Source organism: Aquila chrysaetos, chromosome 6 (genome assembly GCF_900496995.4).
Source record: "Aquila chrysaetos chrysaetos chromosome 6, bAquChr1.4, whole genome shotgun sequence".
In the NCBI taxonomy this organism is placed as follows: Eukaryota; Metazoa; Chordata; class Aves; order Accipitriformes; family Accipitridae; genus Aquila; species Aquila chrysaetos.
In genome coordinates, this window is record NC_044009.1 from 36898 (window position 1) to 53474 (window position 16577).

The window sequence follows — 16577 nt, forward strand, 5'->3', positions numbered from 1 at the left end:
CCCCAGCCCCGGGGACGTCGTCCCGCGCGACGGCCACCCGCGATTCGCCGGCGGAAGCGGCCGCCCCCCGCCGCACGAGCGGGCTCCGGGGCGGTGCTGGCGCGGGCCCCGCCCCGCGCGGCCCCACTCCCGCCCCGGAGCTCTGCCGGCAGCGGGCGCGAACGCGCGAGCGTGCTCCGCCCCCCCCGGGCCGGGGCCGGGGCCGGGGCCGGGGCCGCCGTGCGGGACGAGCCCTCCCGGCCGAGGACAGGGGTCAGCGCGGCGCCGGCTAAGAGAGAGGTCAAGCGCTCTCCGTCCGGGCTACCCGCCGCCGCCCCGCTGCCTCCTTGCGAGCAGCGCCCGCTTTCTGTCGCGATGCTCGCCCCCGACAGGCGCGAGCTGCCTTACTCCGCATTGGCACTGGAATCGCAGGGGAGGCGGGTCGCGGTAGGAAGATTTCTAGGTGTTTTTTGGCAGGCCCGTAGAGCAGATGCCGTAGATGACGCTGCACTTTTCTAATTAACAGTAGCGCTCAGTCTTCCCCTTCCCTGGGTAAGGCACTCTGACAATTTTGTTTTACAGGGCCGTATTCTGTGCTCATGTTCCAAATTTCCTCATGGCTTGCAAAGAGAGATGTCATCATGTAGTGCAGTCTGCTCTGTGTGTTTTTAAAAAACTTCAAACTCGGGGCATTAAGGATGCTTAATTTTATCTCCAGAGGTTACCGTAACACCACATGAATCCTTAGTATATATTAGTATTTAGCTCTTGTAGAATTTATTGGAGCAGAACGATGGCTTCCTTCCACATAAATCACTAGTCACGGTAGGAATAGAAGGTATTGCGCCATTTGTCTGTAGAAAACTAGCTCTCATTTACGTGGTAGGTGTGGTGCAAGAACAACATCTGAAAAAGATGCCAAAGAGCACTCTCTGAGGCAGGTGGGGTTCAGCTAGTGCACAGGTTCATATAAAGCCCAACAAGAAATTGCAAGAAATCAGGGTAATCTTGCAGCACTCAAGGACAGGTGCAAGAGACCACTGAACATTGTTATCACTATGGATTCCCTGTCACCTGATCTGTGGTGGTCAATTTTTTTATGTCAGTTTGGCCATTATATGGGTCAAGTATCATTCGTCAGTGTTTATGTAATCCAAGAGCAGTGTAAAGGACCTATTTACAACACTAAGGGTTATTCACTCACAGCACGACGACATTCACAGGGCAGAAGAGGGTTTGTACTGGTCTAAATGAAAAGTGGGACTGGGTTCCTCACCTATCCTCACAAATGTTCTTCCTCAAAACCCCATCCCAACCAGCATGTCAACAGTCACGGCAAAACTCTTCCCTTTACTGCTTTCTAAGACAGGGCCCTGTGTAAGCACGTTGTTCCCAAACTGACCGCAAGATACATGCCTAATTCTGCCAGACTAGGTAAAAGTGAGCATGAAACTTGTCAAGCACTGGCACTGTTGCTCTCAGCTATTTGATCCAAGTTCACCTTTTCACCTCCTCCTTTGCCCATGTCAAAATGCTCATGCAGATAAACTAAACACAGATGGGAGAGTCAGCCTGATGTCACGGACATCTCTGAGTAATGGAATCATCCCAAAAAACACCTATTTGCCCCAAACAACACGTGTTCTTTTGCTGCCACGCCAGACACTGTTGCAGGCTTCTACCAAAGATGCTGCAGGTTCCTCATCTGACATACGTTCTATCCCCAGTCCTTCTGGCAGAGTTGAGGCGATTTTGGTACCGAGATGTCCCTCGCCTGTCTGTGCTGAGCTTTTCCTTTCAGCTCCCCAGATATGGGACTTCCAGAGCCTATGTCAAACCAGCCTTGCCACACGCCACTTCTCAGTGCTGATGGCCGATGGCTGTTGCTGTCTCTTCTCCTGCCAGAGGGTCTCATCCACAATACGGCAGCCACCGCTCCATCTGCGGCCTGTTGAGAGAACAAACTGGTTTTAGAAGCCACATTCTTAATGAATCGATTAAAACCATTGCTGTGGCTCTGGAAGAAAACAATCACATTGTCATTCAAAAGCACAGGCTGACGGCATCCCTTTTATTTACATGCCTCCGATGCCACATCCACTGGAAAGATCCTTCATGCTTCTGAGCAGCAAAGGTGAAAAAATGAAGATTTGCAACCCTAAGGATGAAGGGCAGGAACAGGAGAAGGTCCAGCCAGGTGCCACAGCTGGTAAGAGAACATGAGCGGGCAGGTCTGCTGCCTGCCAAAGGGAGCAGACAGGTGGGGCAAGAGATGGCTGTTGCTGGGAGGAGCCACTACCATCAGCAGTAGTCGTAGTAACACCAGCTACTGCTCACCCAGCTTCTAGTGCTCAGGGACAGCTAAATTGGCTGCGACTATGGCTGACGAGCCACCCACAATTGTTTGCTTCCTTCTTTGCTCAAGCCCCAGCGTCAGCCATCCCTTCAGTGACCACAAGAGAGAACACAGCCCAACAGCCTGTGCTCTTGCCAGCCTCGGTCCCAACCACCATCCATGTGCTAGAGAGCTCTGCAAACACTGAGCAGGTGAAGGGGGCATTTAAGAGCCCCATTCCTTGTCACCAAGGACGACTTTTTGTTCCACTTGGGCATGGAGAGTGGGTTATATTATTAATGCCGGCAGGCAGTCATGGCCATCGTATACAATGATTTTTCCCTGTGAACATGTTTGAGACGTTAAACTCACCTTTATTCTGCGTTCAATTAAATAAAACTGCCTGCTCAGAACTTACAAGGATTAACTCTTACACCATTTAGCACAGTTTGTCCACTTGGGATGGTGGGACAAGGCACTCTACTCCTTCCCAGGGTAACAACAATGGAGAGAACGAAAGCAATTCCTGCTGTGCATTCATCTATCAGCATCCTTTGGGCTTTAGACAAAACAGAAACCACAAATCTCCTCTCCTCTATGTGAGCTTACACATAAATTGTTGTTGAAATGTAAAGATACTCATTTACTTTGTACTAATTTAACCCAACAGCATTCAAAAGAGCGAGTTTTGGTGATGAATACCTACTGCTATGAATCTGCGCTGTTCCCTCCTACCTTCTCTGGGTGCAAGATGTTTTGCATTCATTAAACTCTTTTGTGAAGTCTTTCCACAACGCAGCTTCTGACAGCATATTCATCTCTCTGCTCATTTACAGCTGCATGTTAGGCTCGCTGTTTCATTTGCCAGCAGGCCTCATTATTTGCCTCGCTTAGATCAGGACCATTCCTCCGTTTCTTGGAAACCTCTCTTACTATCCTTATAATCCTTTTCTCCGAGGTAAACATTAGCTCCAGTTGAGTGAAATTCTGTGCAAGCCACCAACTGAGAGTATGTTGTTCTCTCTCTTAAGAACGGGGTTTCAGTTGTGTGATACTGGTGTTCCTTTTTCTTTTTTCATCTTAATTTTAAAACATCTTTCAGTTAGGTTCAGTGGCTCCGCGATGCCATTCAGTGATCCACCTGGAACTGGCAGCTTCTTTTCCAACCATGACTTGATTCTTTTGCGGGGAGATACAAAGTCTGTACCAAACAGACGCTGTGAAAGTTGTTCTGTGCTCGGGGGCTGCCACTTCAGAACACCCAAAGGCCACACAAATCCTGGAGCAAACATTAATCTATGCTCAATGACCCAAAGAGGGAGAAGCCTGATGAGTTACCAAGTTTTTATGTCTGCGGAGGGTCCTGTGCATGCCATCCGCAAACTATCCTCCACTTCCTACAGAACAGCAGACAGCTTTCTCTTATACAAGCAAAGCAGTCAAGGAAAAACTATGCCAGTAGAGATCACACACAACCCCTCTTCCTTCAGAAGGGCCATGAACGCACACATCCTGCACTGCTGTGTTTCAGTGGGAGACGGTGGGCATGGCTGCAGAGAGCTCCTCAGAACAAACTGTACAGGCTTGCAATAGTAGTACGGCTTGGTCACCCTTGACACAAAAGGGTTGCCTTGCCAATATTTTAAGAAAACCTCAGAAACTGCATTCTCTTCTGAAGACAGATGGGGGGGGTGTCTCAAATGAAGTCACCTTCTTTTTTCTTTTCTAATTTAGCAGAATTCACTTCATTTAAAGGGGGGGGGGGGAAGCTGCTTAGTTTGGAGGACTTCAGTTTGTCCCCTCCTGAGCTCCACAACAAAGAAGGTGGGGTGGCACCACAGTAGGTGAGGAAAATCCAGGGCACTGCAGGTTACAGAATAATAATTGCCAAGCCTATCTCAAGTCAATTTGCACAATTTCCAAGTCAGTGATGCTGTCACATACTGGACAACTTTCCTTTCCATAGCATGGAAAAGACTAAAGCTCCCTGTGCCCAGAATGAAACATTGCATATTTCTTGCTCCTGAGGAGGAATAAGTGGTCTAGCTTAATCTGTCATTTTTGACCACCCCAACCTGGCAGTAATACAGAAAGAACTAAATATCCTTCTTTTCCTACTCCACATTGAAGTGACAAGTTAATTACTGTCCATGCACTACAGTCTTTCAAAAGGAAAAACAAAAAAAGCCTGTGTCTTGTTTGGGAGAACAAGATTAAAGGGGCTGGGGCGGGGGGTGGTGGTGGGGTTGGGGTGCTACTCCTTATTAGTTAATTATTAAGCGGAAAGGTTAGGTTAAAGAATTTATGGAAAAGCTGAGATCTTACCATTTGTTGCCAACGTGTAGCACTCTCATTGAAAGAGTATTTGACTGAGTCGGCTCTGCTGCGCTAGGCCTTAGTACCATAGCTGATTTGGCAAACTCATTGCCAGTGAGATTATACAGCACATAAGCTTTTCAACACTTGGTGCTTTCATAGTTTTTGAGAGAGAGAGAGAGATGTATACAGACACAGTGACTTTCTAAGGTTCTTTCAAGCTGTACAGCATTTAGAGCCGTGGATTCGAGACATTTGTCTGATACAAATCAAATTGCCCAAGAAATTTTGGGTGAGTTCTCAGAAGGTATTAGAGCAGAAACAACCACTCAGCTTATGTGGCTTTGTACAACAGCTTCTTTGTTTGGTTACTGCCTCTAAAACTACTGTGTCCCAGTCTGTTGCATCTTCCTATTCTACTTAGGCAGTCTTTGTATTTTAGCAAAAGCTCACTTTCAAAAAGCTACAGTCAGGAACTCTTCCAGCGGAGAAGTGCAATACAAAGATCTCAGCCCATGTCCAGAGAACAAGGTGTCAGCATCTGCATCGCCTCCTCTTGTACACAGGCATGACTCTAGATATTTCCATATGCACAAAACCAGCCCACTGATTTTCACAGTGCTTTTGCAGGAGGGAAAAAAAAAAAAAAAAAAAAAGGTGGTTGATGCCCGATGCCTGTCAGCTGTCAGTGTTTGAGAGGCATTTGGACAATGCCCTTAATAGTGGGCTTTAACTTTTGGTCAGCCCTGAAGTGGTCATGCAGTTGGACTACAAGATAGTTGTAGGTCTCTTCAAACTGAACTGAACTGAACTATTCTATTCTATTCTGTTACTCAATACTTTTTTCTTGAGAAGTAGAAAGCAGTGTGATTACTTAAGAAGCTATGAGTAAAGCCCTGTACACTTGCTACTGGGCATCAGGCTCATCTCTTTCAAATACAGTCTTTTTCCAAGCAAGTTCAACACCCCAAATATTCCTGTAATCCCTCAGAAAGCTTGATGCAACTCTTCCTTTTACGTAGCATATTCCTCATTCTGTCCAGCACAGTTAACAAAAAGTCACATTATTGATTAACTTTCTTAGGGCAATGTTGCAGTTTTCTTGGTGTTATCATTCTTCTGCACTAGAATAATTTAAACAGGTGTCAGCTCAACCCTAGACTATTTGTAAGGGTGATGAGTTTGCAAACCAGGGACCAAAACGTTTCTTAAATGGCAAGTTTATGACCGTCTTATGCTTATTTAAAATTAGTTCTGTCAATGACAAAAATTGCAAGGGTTAGAATCATAGAATACCTCAAGTTGGAAGGGACCCATGAGGATCAGAGTCCAACACCCTGCTCCTCACAGGACTACCTAAAACTAAACAATATGACTAAGAGTGTCGTCCAGACACCCCTTGAACTCTGACAGGCTTGGTGCCATGACCACTTTCCTGGGGAGCCTGTTCCAGTGACCGACCACCCTCTCACTGAAGAACCTTTTCCTAATATCCAATCTGAACTTCCCCTGACTCAGCTTCATTCCATTTCCTCATGTCCTATCGCTGGTTACTGCTGGAGTTATCTAGATGAATATAGGCATTCACCATACAGGCTGAAGCACTCTCTAAATCCCAACTGTCCTTGCTCTTTCCGCAGTCCACTTTTCCAGATAATTTCTAGAGCCGATGCCAGTTTGCCCTCTTCCCTTGAACTCTTCCTGTACATGCATTCCAGGTACACAAGAGTTTTTGCTCCATTGCTAAATCCAAAAGAAACTCTGCTTTCCACAACGTTTATGATACCAGTGGAAGAAGGAATTTATATTTCCGTAAAAGCCCAGTCATGGCAATAAGGTCTATGGCCTATGGTATTGAACACAGTGCAAATATGGAGTAAGACAGAAAAAAAGAAGCAAGTTCAAACAAGGTGAGGTACATTTCAATTATACGTTCTTAATGCTTATATGGTAAGAGGAGCTTACCACGTAAATTACACCGCCCTAGCATCCCTTACATGCCAAATGAGTAGGCGTAAGGAAGTTGGTGGGAGGCTAATACAATGTAAGAACATAAAGAAGTCTCATATATGCCAGTTTGCACACCACCTCCATATCTGGCCCTCAGCGTATTGTCATATGACTGTAATAGCCCAGATAAATCAGTTCCTGAACATGGATTCACCAAACTCCTACGCTGGTTATATTAATGGGTGCAATTAAACATTTAAAAGGGCTTTTAAATTTTTACTTAAAAGAAGGAAAAACACAACAACAACAAAAAAAACCCCAACCACCCAAAACCCACACCCAAAACACCACCAGAAACAAAACCCAGTATTTTGCTGCAGAACGAACAGCAGTGGTAACAGCACCGATCCATTTGCATTAAAATTGAGTTGTCAATTCATTGAGACAATAAATTCAACATAGCGAACTACTATAGAAGATAAGAACACGAATTTTTAAAGAAACATGTATGCATGTTCTGACAACTGCTGTCTGCAATTTGTAAGTCTGCACTTGCATGGATGTAACAAAGTACAAAAGGAGTTTGTGTCTGCTCCCATCCTTTCCCAGAACACAGCAAATCTACCCTATTCTTTTTGGTTGCAAGGTGAGGCCATGCTCCTGAAACAATCCATTGAGAAGTATCTTCAAGATTCCCCCTGACAAGCATGCCAGGCAACCACAATGCACAACATCGCGTGTGGAGCTCTAATAATAGGAAGATACAGAAATGCCCCCACTATTGACAAACACATAGTCCTGGACCATAGTTCAAACTTTTGTAAAACAGGTGAAACTTTTTTTTTTTTTTTTTTAAACAAGCAAAGTCTTTAGTAAAGAGCCAATTTGGTTTTAGAAAAACTGGAATGCTGTCACGGTACAAATGAAATGTCAGTGATGTATCAGCCTAGTCTACAGTTGCTGTATCAAACGAAAACCAGAATGCCGTGGCCCTTTCTCAAACCTTACAGGATAATTACTCAGAAAAATTTCACTAATGCCATGCTTCACTGAAACCATTCAAGCATTGTGCAGTGACAACCCAATAGTTTTTCTCCCACTGGTTTGCGCTTGATTTGACTCGTGTTGTGGTTCAGACATGCTATTTCCACAATAGCAGAGTGCATGCATTCAGTCGTTTGCTTTCCTGAGCTTTGTGCAGTGACTGCTCAATAAGCATTTCTGTTTGCTTTTGCAGGACAAACTAGTGCTGCCCTCAGAATGAGGACACTTACCTAGCTCCTGCCCTCACCAGACAACCACCCCTTCAATGGCTGGTCTCTCTCTCCGGCGATGAAAACCCAACACACAGTTCAGAGAATTAGTCACTAGAGGGCACTTACAGAATCCAGAAGACTGAGAACGGGCTTGGTATCAGAAGGCTACAGTCCTACAAACAGTTTAAAGCGTCCAAATGACGAGTTTTGCATTTACTTCCTAATCAGCTCCTGCTAAGATACAGAACCAGGGAAGTAAATATATTTCAGATGATCTTTTATCATTTTCTGGTTTTCCAGCAATTGAATGAAAGAAGGCTGAGGAAAAAGTCTCCTCTGAGGCAACATGCGTGCTAGGCTACACTGACCATGCACTTCTGGAGAAATGCTGAACAAGTGTTAACTGCAGGCATGTAAGACATTTACCATGCAAGATACTGGTGCTAAGTGTCGCTGTTGGGTGCAGCTTCTGGGAAGGAGGTGCAGGAACACACAAAGCAGCGTGGCAAACTCACAGAAGTACAGTATTTCATTTCACTGTGATGCCTCAAGTGGACTACACATTTCACAACAGACAAGGATGTGATTATACCCCAAAGACCCTGCAGGTTTTTTTCTGCATGTGACAAACCACAGAAAGGTGACAAGTAGTATGTCAGGAAAGCAGGAGCGAGAATCCTGGATGCAGGAACTTCTTGTCACCCAGAGCAGGCACGAGCTACATACCTTTTAGAACTAAACTCAATTTTCATTTAAAGATAGAGCATAAATAGAGACTACTGACATCCCTGCTGTGTTACATGAACAGCTCAATTCCTTGCTTCTCATATTAATTGTGAGGTGCAGCTTCCAGCCAGTAGGTCCTGTCATTAGTAAGATCACAGTTTTCTTGGCTACCGGGTATCTTATTTCTGTGATTCAGTACACTTCAAATCTTCTAGTGGAGAAGGAAAGCAGAACTCAAGTGACCAGTGAGTTCTGGAAAACCTCAAATCACTGCTTTTCTGAAGGCCAAGTGCAGGGCAGCACAAGGAAGGGCCGGGCCACTGCTGTACCAAGCGCTGATGGGAAGAGGTAGGTGGTTGGGTGAGGCACCGTGCAGAGGGCAGGCCACGGCACCCGGCTGCAGGCGAGCGTGGCGAACGGTGAACCCGACAGGTCTGTCACGCAGCATCGCTCCTGGCAGGAGAGGCGGCGAAGGGTACCAAAGCGCTGCTGCTGCTCCGGGCTGCGTTCTCTAGCAGCTGCACTTGGCAGGGCTCAGGCTGGCTCAGCAGCAGCCGGACAGAGACAGGGCACTCAGAGCTCGCAGAAGAAAAGCAGCATGGCACCAAGTGGTATGTGGTGGGCACTGCAAGAAGACCGGAGGTGCGCCTGCCTCTTGCTAAGCATTCATGAAAACTTTGGGTTATAAATTGGCTCTGTACTTTGTCTAAATTGACTTTGGAAGCCTATGGGAAGTAATGCCCCACTTCCCTGTGTTTACCACAGGGGAAATGAGAAACCACCGGGTCCCTGGGGCTAATTACTTTCTTCAAAACCCAGCATTGCTCTATGTTTCTGACTCAGTGCAGCGTTCAATTTTCTGCTGAGATTGTATCTATATCGCATTACAGGATGAGTTGCAATAGCACTCGGTGTTAATTGCAGTGCACAGACTGCTCCCTTCTCTCCTTTATACCAGTTATCAAGAAAAACCAGAAAGTCTACTTTGCTGTTTTTAATTTAGCCTCTTCCATCCATACAGAGTGCCTGTCAGACAGGAGAGGCAGGGGCTGTCATCCCCTTTCTGCCTGAAAGTGTCTAACAACAAGGCAGAGACTATAAAGATGTCTACGTGCCATCCCAAACAATCAGTTACCTTATAGAGACAGACAGATGTTGGGGTGCGGTACAGCCACTCAGTGTAAACAGATACAGACAGGTGCTTTAATATTCCTGGATGGCCCCAAAGCCACTCTGACAGCCTTCCTTCCCTCTCGCATCCACTGAGGCAGAGAAAAGGGCAGAGATGAAGTAACAGGACACCCCTATGCTACTCTGAGTGCTTGGCAGTCTCTTTCAGGGCGTCTGTCTGCCTAAAACACCAAAGCAACCCTCAAAGCACCAGAGCACAACCACGAGCAGACTTCCACAGAGCACAGAAACAAGCAGGGGCTGTGCATCCCAACTTGACAAGTGTATATGGCTCAGGAAATTCTCCTATGGGAACTAAATTTGAGAACATTTGCTGAGTGATGAGTATGATTTTTACCTTTCCCTGGAGCATGATCAAAGGGATAAGGGTTTTTAGTGTCTTATCCATATTTTATTTCCCTCCTAAATGTCCATCTCTGACAGCAGTATTCCAGCACCCCACCATGCCAGAAACAAACATTTCTATGATACAAGTCATTTGCTAGCCTATCATCTCCCACTCCCCTTCCATCACTAGTAACCAGGATTTCTGTCAACCACCATTGGTAACTATCACTTGCTCCGCATCATATGTACACAGGGGAACGATACGGACTTGTATAGTGCTTCCCACTTTCAATGCAGAGTATGAATAGCATTTGAAGAAAATTGATTAATCGATACTGGAAAGCAATGCCTGCGGGACTAGCATGGAGGTTTTGGAGATCTTTTTGTGAGATCTTTCAAACACTGCCTCCTACTAAAGCAACAGGAAGGCAGCCATACTAGATCAGATATTTCCAACAGGGGCTATTAGTGGACACTTGGTTGCTGCAATTCACAAGCCTGCTTTTTGCTTCTACTGGTCTAAATAGACTATTCACCTTGGTATTCAGTTTGTTGGGTGTTTTCCAGTAAGTCAAAGTGCTGTAAGTACCTCCTTTCTTCTGATTTCTTACCCTTTGCTTAAAGGCCCTTTTCCTGTTTGGCAGATCATTCTCAAGACATTTTCTGCTCTCCCCCATCAGCAGTAAAGAAAATCCTCTGACTAGAGTCCAGCCTGCAACATGTGTGCAGTGTGGAGTTGCTTTTCTTGGGGGGGGGGGGGGGGGGGGGGGAGAGAGAAAAAAAGGAGACGAGAGGAACAGAACATTCTGTCAAATAAACGTTTGCTCACACTCTTGAGCAAGAGAAATGGAACAGGTAGTAAACAGTAACCCAGATTAACTATCTGCTAGGGCAAATACACAGTACACAAAGGTTCCCCGTACACTGTTTGGATGGCATTTCTGTGTTGAGCCTGGTACACTGATATATTAATTGATCTCTCCAACAACAGCCATGACCTTTGGAAACAAAATTGGAGGTCAGGCCTCACAGTACTCTAATTAATCTCCTGCCTGGTAGAATAAAAACAGGCTTGCTGTTAGCTTGACTTTTCTACTTTTTTTCTTCCTCTCCCATGAGGAGTAAAGTGATTTCTGCAGGTACACAGTTACTCAGTTTCTCAGTAATATTATCAGCTCTTTGGGTGTAGGACTAGCAGAGCTTGCCGAGAATCCATGGGTTGATTCTATATGAAAGTTTACTGCAACTTCTGGGTCAGGTTTATGTCTGAAGACTGAACATGTAGGAATCAGTAAATGAGTAATTGGTTCCCCTCTTCTGAGGCTGAGCCGCACAGAGGTGTTCCCCAGGAAGGGGTCTGATCACAGCCCTTAACCAGCAGGGAGTATTTTCCCTTCTAGGCCTGGTACAGATGAAGATGACACTGGAGCCTAAGTCTAGCTCTGGGGACCACAACTGAAAGATAGCATTGAAAAACCTGGGGTGAAGAATAGCAGAAATTATTTACGAGCTGGAAAACATTTTGCAATAATCTAATGTAAGAATTTTTATCTGTTGAATTCCTGAATAAGACACAGAGCAAGGGCTTCCAAAGCAGCTGGTCCAACAAAGGGCTGAAAATTAAAGCTAAACAAATTCAAATTACAAGTAACATACATGTTTTTCAGAGTTAGAAGAGATCAACCATTGCAATAAGCTACCGAGGGAAGCAGTGGACATGCATGCTTCTGGGGAATACATGGATTAGTCAGAGATCACTGGAGGAAGAGAGAACATAGGTGGAAGATGTTTTTGCTATATGAGAGCTCAGTCCACGAGACTAATGGTCCTTTGCAGCCCTAAGAAAGAGAGTTTTGCACCTATCTAACCAATCTCTTCTCAAAGACAGCAGGGACAGAGCTAGATCACATCTACTCCACAGTAAGCCAATCTACCATCTTTTGCAAAGTCAAAAAAATCTCCTTCGGAGGTCTTAGGGTCAGAGAGAAGGACATGATAACCTCAGACCAATTTCTTCAAAACAGACCATATTCTCCTGGCTCTCCTTTTCACATTGGCCAAGATGCTGGACAACCTTTCCGTGCCCATGCGACAAATGCTTCCAACCTCCTCTCCCCCGCCCCCCTGCTTTTTTATTTTTAATTAAAAATCCAGGTGCACTAGGAGACTTGCTTATGTGATCAGGCTACATGGAGATAATAAAATGGGAGAAGTTTTTGATCAAAAATAAAGTGGACATCCTAAGATATTGGAATATGAGCTCATTCAAATTTCAAGTATCAAATAAATGTCTTCAATGTGTGATAAAAAGATCAGATTTCGCAGCTGAAGAACAGCCATAAGGAACAGAGGTGAAAAATATCTGAGATTTAGTCAACATAAAGTAGATTTTTGTCACTATCTTCTGTTTCTGGGCAAGTTGGATAGGAGAAAAACAAGTTTGATAAAAGTGTCTTCCTGCAGATTAACTTGTTACCTACCTTTGCACAACTTCTCAAGCCACCCACTAGCCTAAGGAGAAATGATGCCACCAAACCTAGTCCATGAACGTCAAGACAGGCTCTGCCCTTTACTTTCCATGGATGATAGTAACAATAAAGTCTGGACACCCAGCTCACAGATACAGGGGCACGTAGTCTTATTATATAATATTGGTCCTGCGAACTTCGTGCATACCACACATTCTCCCAAACAGAAGAGATGACCAGGGCTAGTCTCTCCCTCAGCTTTAAGGCATACTGGACCACACTGGCTCTGGACATCCCCTCAGAATTACCTTCCCTTGAGAATTTCAATAGGGCAGAAACATGTAGACGCTTTTAAGACCTTCTGTACTGTCAATGAAAGGGAAGGAAGCAACCTATTTTAACTTGCAGAGTCAATGTTCATGACCTTTTGCAACATCCTCTTTAATTTAAAATCAAACCTTTCTACAAGCCAAAGGAGACTCACTCTCTCCCTCCTCTATTCTAATACGGTCTGAGATTATGTGATCAGACCAACACACAGAACTCCTGCCGTGGGAGCAAAGCAGATCTATCCAGCAGCATTTTCTCCATTACACCCTGGTCTAACCTCACTGCAGAAGTTTGTCCTGGTGACCATGTTGCATCCCTTCCAGTCCTCCATTCTAGGGTTTCAGGTTTCCCTGTGTTTTCTGTTGCAACAGCATTTCTACTGCCCTGTCCTCTACCTGTTTAATGACGACAGCATTGCTGTGGATAGGTGTGGTTTCTACCATTGCCGATCTTGCAGCTAAAACAACAATCTGTGTAGCAGTAGTTCTGTACACGAGGAGGGAGCTAGAATTCTGATGTGCTTTTACTACATATATCATTCCCAGAACTGCCCAGTTGGATAGCTGGCATAGACAAAGGTCACATCTCCATGATGTTCTCAGAAAATATGTGCATGTTAGACTGTCTCTATTTGTCATACCAAATGGATCTTCAGCCAGATCATCATCATCTTTGTTATTCTTCACCAAAATGGAATTTTCTTCCCTTTGCAATTCTGTATAAAACACCAGCACTTGGACACGGCCTAGCTTTGCGCACTCCTTCACAGATACTTCTTAGAGGTGAAATGCACCCGACTGGAAAGAAAGGTTTTTTTCCTGTGTTTGTTAGCTCAGCCACAGCTACAAACTCCTGACAGTAGACCTCCAAGAAAAGAGGAGTTGGGAAGGGAAGTTCTATTAAATGGACTGTCCACATTCACAGTTCATCCTCAGAAACCCCAACAGTCACCTTCTTCTATGGTCAGTTGACAGAAGTCGTGAGCCCCATGTCAGCTAAAGTGTATGAAAGAACAGCTGCTTACCTCTTTGTTTTGCACAGAGTGTGCACCTGTGTAGCAACACAAACATTACATAATAGTAAGTCATAAACTAAAAGGAGTCAGATTGCTAAATCAATCCACTGTGTGGATGAGATTTTTACTTCCATCACCTGATAATTTAATTGCTCAATTAGCTCCACCTGAATGCCTTGGCCGTGGTAGAGGAATGTTCCCTTGCAGGTCACAGTAAATCAGAAGACAGGAGGCAAGTAAGCAATGCAAAGGTAAATGATTCCTCTACAGCAAACCAAGTGCATTATCCAATTGTATTTTCTCTCCTGATCTGCTCCTTGCACTAGTGTTTTAGAGACAGAACAGGCACCAGACAAATAAAAGACCAGAAAACTCTGGTCAAAAGCCAGTATCATAGGAGGCCTCCCCTATGAGGTTTAATCCTGAAACTTTCTTAGCTGATTCAAACCTCACTCGGACATTTCTTTTTGCATTTCTGCAATTCCATAATATGCCTAATTTAGGTAACAGGGTAATCTCCTTGTTGATGAGGACTTTGAAACATCTGCTGCATCACTGAACGTTATACTATTGCTTTCCTTTAGTGAAGAGGCAAGTGGGAAAGATGCCATTAAAGTGACACTTATTGATCATCCTGGAGCATAGTGGGACTGACTGTGGGCCTGTGGATGTGACTCTTGTGCAACAACAGACCCCAGCACAGAGGGTTTCGGTTGCAATGAACATGGCCTGTAGGTAGATAGGACTTGATGGACTTTGTAACTTAATTTTTTAGACTTAATGGGAAAGTAGTTACTTCTGCTGCAGAAGCAACTCTTGAGTGTACTGCAGGCACCTAGATCACAAGAAACTAATTCTATCATAGCATTCAAAGAAATCAAAGAACATGCAGTTCCACAGGAAATCTGTATTTGTAATAGATTGGCTGCTGTGTAGGAAGGGCCTGGTTCTGAATAAATGCATTTGACACACGATTCCATTCTAAGCAGTTCTTGCCCTGCACTCTATACTGGAGTGCCTGCTTCTGCCCCCCCATAAATTCAGCACCACTGATCCAATCCACGACCAGAAAATCTGACTCACTCATACCTTCCTCTGGACAGGTACTGGCACTTACCCTCTTTCCCTCACAGCTTGAAAGTGACTTAAAGCATTTTCTGAATTGTGGCTTTCCCAAACTCCTATTTCTGGATCACACTGAACCCAGGCTACACTGCAAGAAAAAGTACCAAATGGACAGATAGTCAGAGTTTGGACAAAATAATTGGCACTCACTGTGCTGCCGTTGGAGCCTAATTTTAAACCATACTAGTAAATACGCTTTCTCCGTCGTTTTTTTTAAGGCATTATTCCTTCCGAGGTAAATCATTACTGTATGCCCTGCTGTGAAATATGACCCTAATCTGCACATCATTTATCTGTGTATTTGTCTGGGTCTAACTGAGTCCCCTTCCTGTCTCTCTCCTATCTGTATTTCTGTTAACACCAGTTTTATTAACAATCCTCACAATTGCTTATTAACAATTTTCATTCACAAAACCACCATGAGCAAAGATCAGGAAAACACGTCAGAATAAATGAGAATTCTTCAGGGGACAGAACCTTAAAGAAAATCAAGGGGCCAAGAGGTGAGCAGGAGGGTCGTTATGGCAGCAAACTGCACATATCTGAATCATACCCTCTTTCATCTGGTGGGTCGCACTGGAACACAAAATGAAGCTACAGCAGTCAAGTTCTTAACACTCTCCCTCTGCTGCTCATGTCAAAACCTGAGTGCTCCTGTACAATTAATGAAATCATGTTGTTTTATTTATTTTATTTATTAGTTAGACACGGGGCAAAAATTTCTATTAAAAAGAATTTTAAATTGCTTAGGGAGATAGAAGAGTCTCTGTCACTGGAGACTTTTAAGATCATCTGCCAGGATGCTTGAGAGCAGGTTAGGGTTATTAGATCCTGCCTTGGGCCAAGAAGATGAAATACAGGAACTCTGTGACCTTGCAAGGTCTCTTCTAGCTTTTCCTGGAACCATTCAGTGAAAGCGGCCTGGAAGAGCAGCAAACCAAGAACCACTAAGAGAGACACCTCTGGTCTGTGTTCAGTTGTGGAAGCAAAAAAAGCCAAAAGAGGCTTGAAAAGTCTACGTCTAGCAAAGTGTCGAAAGAGAAAAGAGTTTACAATTGAAGTCAGTGAGTGCTAAAGGGGAAAACATCCTCTGCAACATGACCCCTATTTAAGGTCTTCTCATGAACACCATCATTAAATCCCTACCCATATTATCATTTTACATAGCTCCTTCAAAACTCCATTTGTGAACTTCCCCCCGTAGTTCTCCTTGCGATCATCATGAGAGCTCACATTAAGTCATTCTGCAATGCGCCTTTCCTAAATTGCTCCCTGAAGCCACCTATAAAACAGGTAGAGGTGAAACAGAATTTACTTGGCGATTACTGACCCCCTTTTGCTTTTAATTAGGATGCAGTGTCTCCTGAATTCTTGGTCATTAGAAATCATCAGCCTGTTGATTCTGCAAGGACTCACCATGCTAGAAAATCCTGTTTCTGCCTCATGCCATGCAAAGTCTGACTGGATGTTACTTTGACCTGAAAAACAAGAAACAAAGTAGGTTTGTAGCCAAACCTTGGGCTACCAACTATACCTGTGGCAGGAAAAGGTGCATCTCC

General features: G+C 44.6%; 1 protein-coding gene across 4 annotated transcripts in view; it reads right to left on the reverse strand.

The window, feature by feature from the left end:
* Window positions 1-671: 671 nt before the first annotated feature.
* LOC115343023 (translation initiation factor IF-2-like) overlaps window positions 672-16577 on the reverse strand; it is a 59022-nt gene continuing 43116 nt past the window's right edge. The window contains exons 3-6 of one of the 4 annotated variants that reach the window (XR_005932731.1): window positions 16435-16496; window positions 15561-15672; window positions 15011-15106; window positions 672-1927 (exon numbers count right to left, since the gene is read on the reverse strand). Coding sequence is in view for 2 of the 4 variants with exons in the window: in XM_030018463.2 (XP_029874323.2) it covers window positions 1697-1927 (231 nt within the window). In the remaining 2 variants the exon portion in view is untranslated. Of the gene's footprint in view, window positions 1928-15010; window positions 15107-15560; window positions 15673-16434; window positions 16497-16577 lie in introns of those variants that run through there. The other 3 variants (XM_041124562.1, XR_005932730.1, XM_030018463.2) reach the window with 3 other exon arrangements.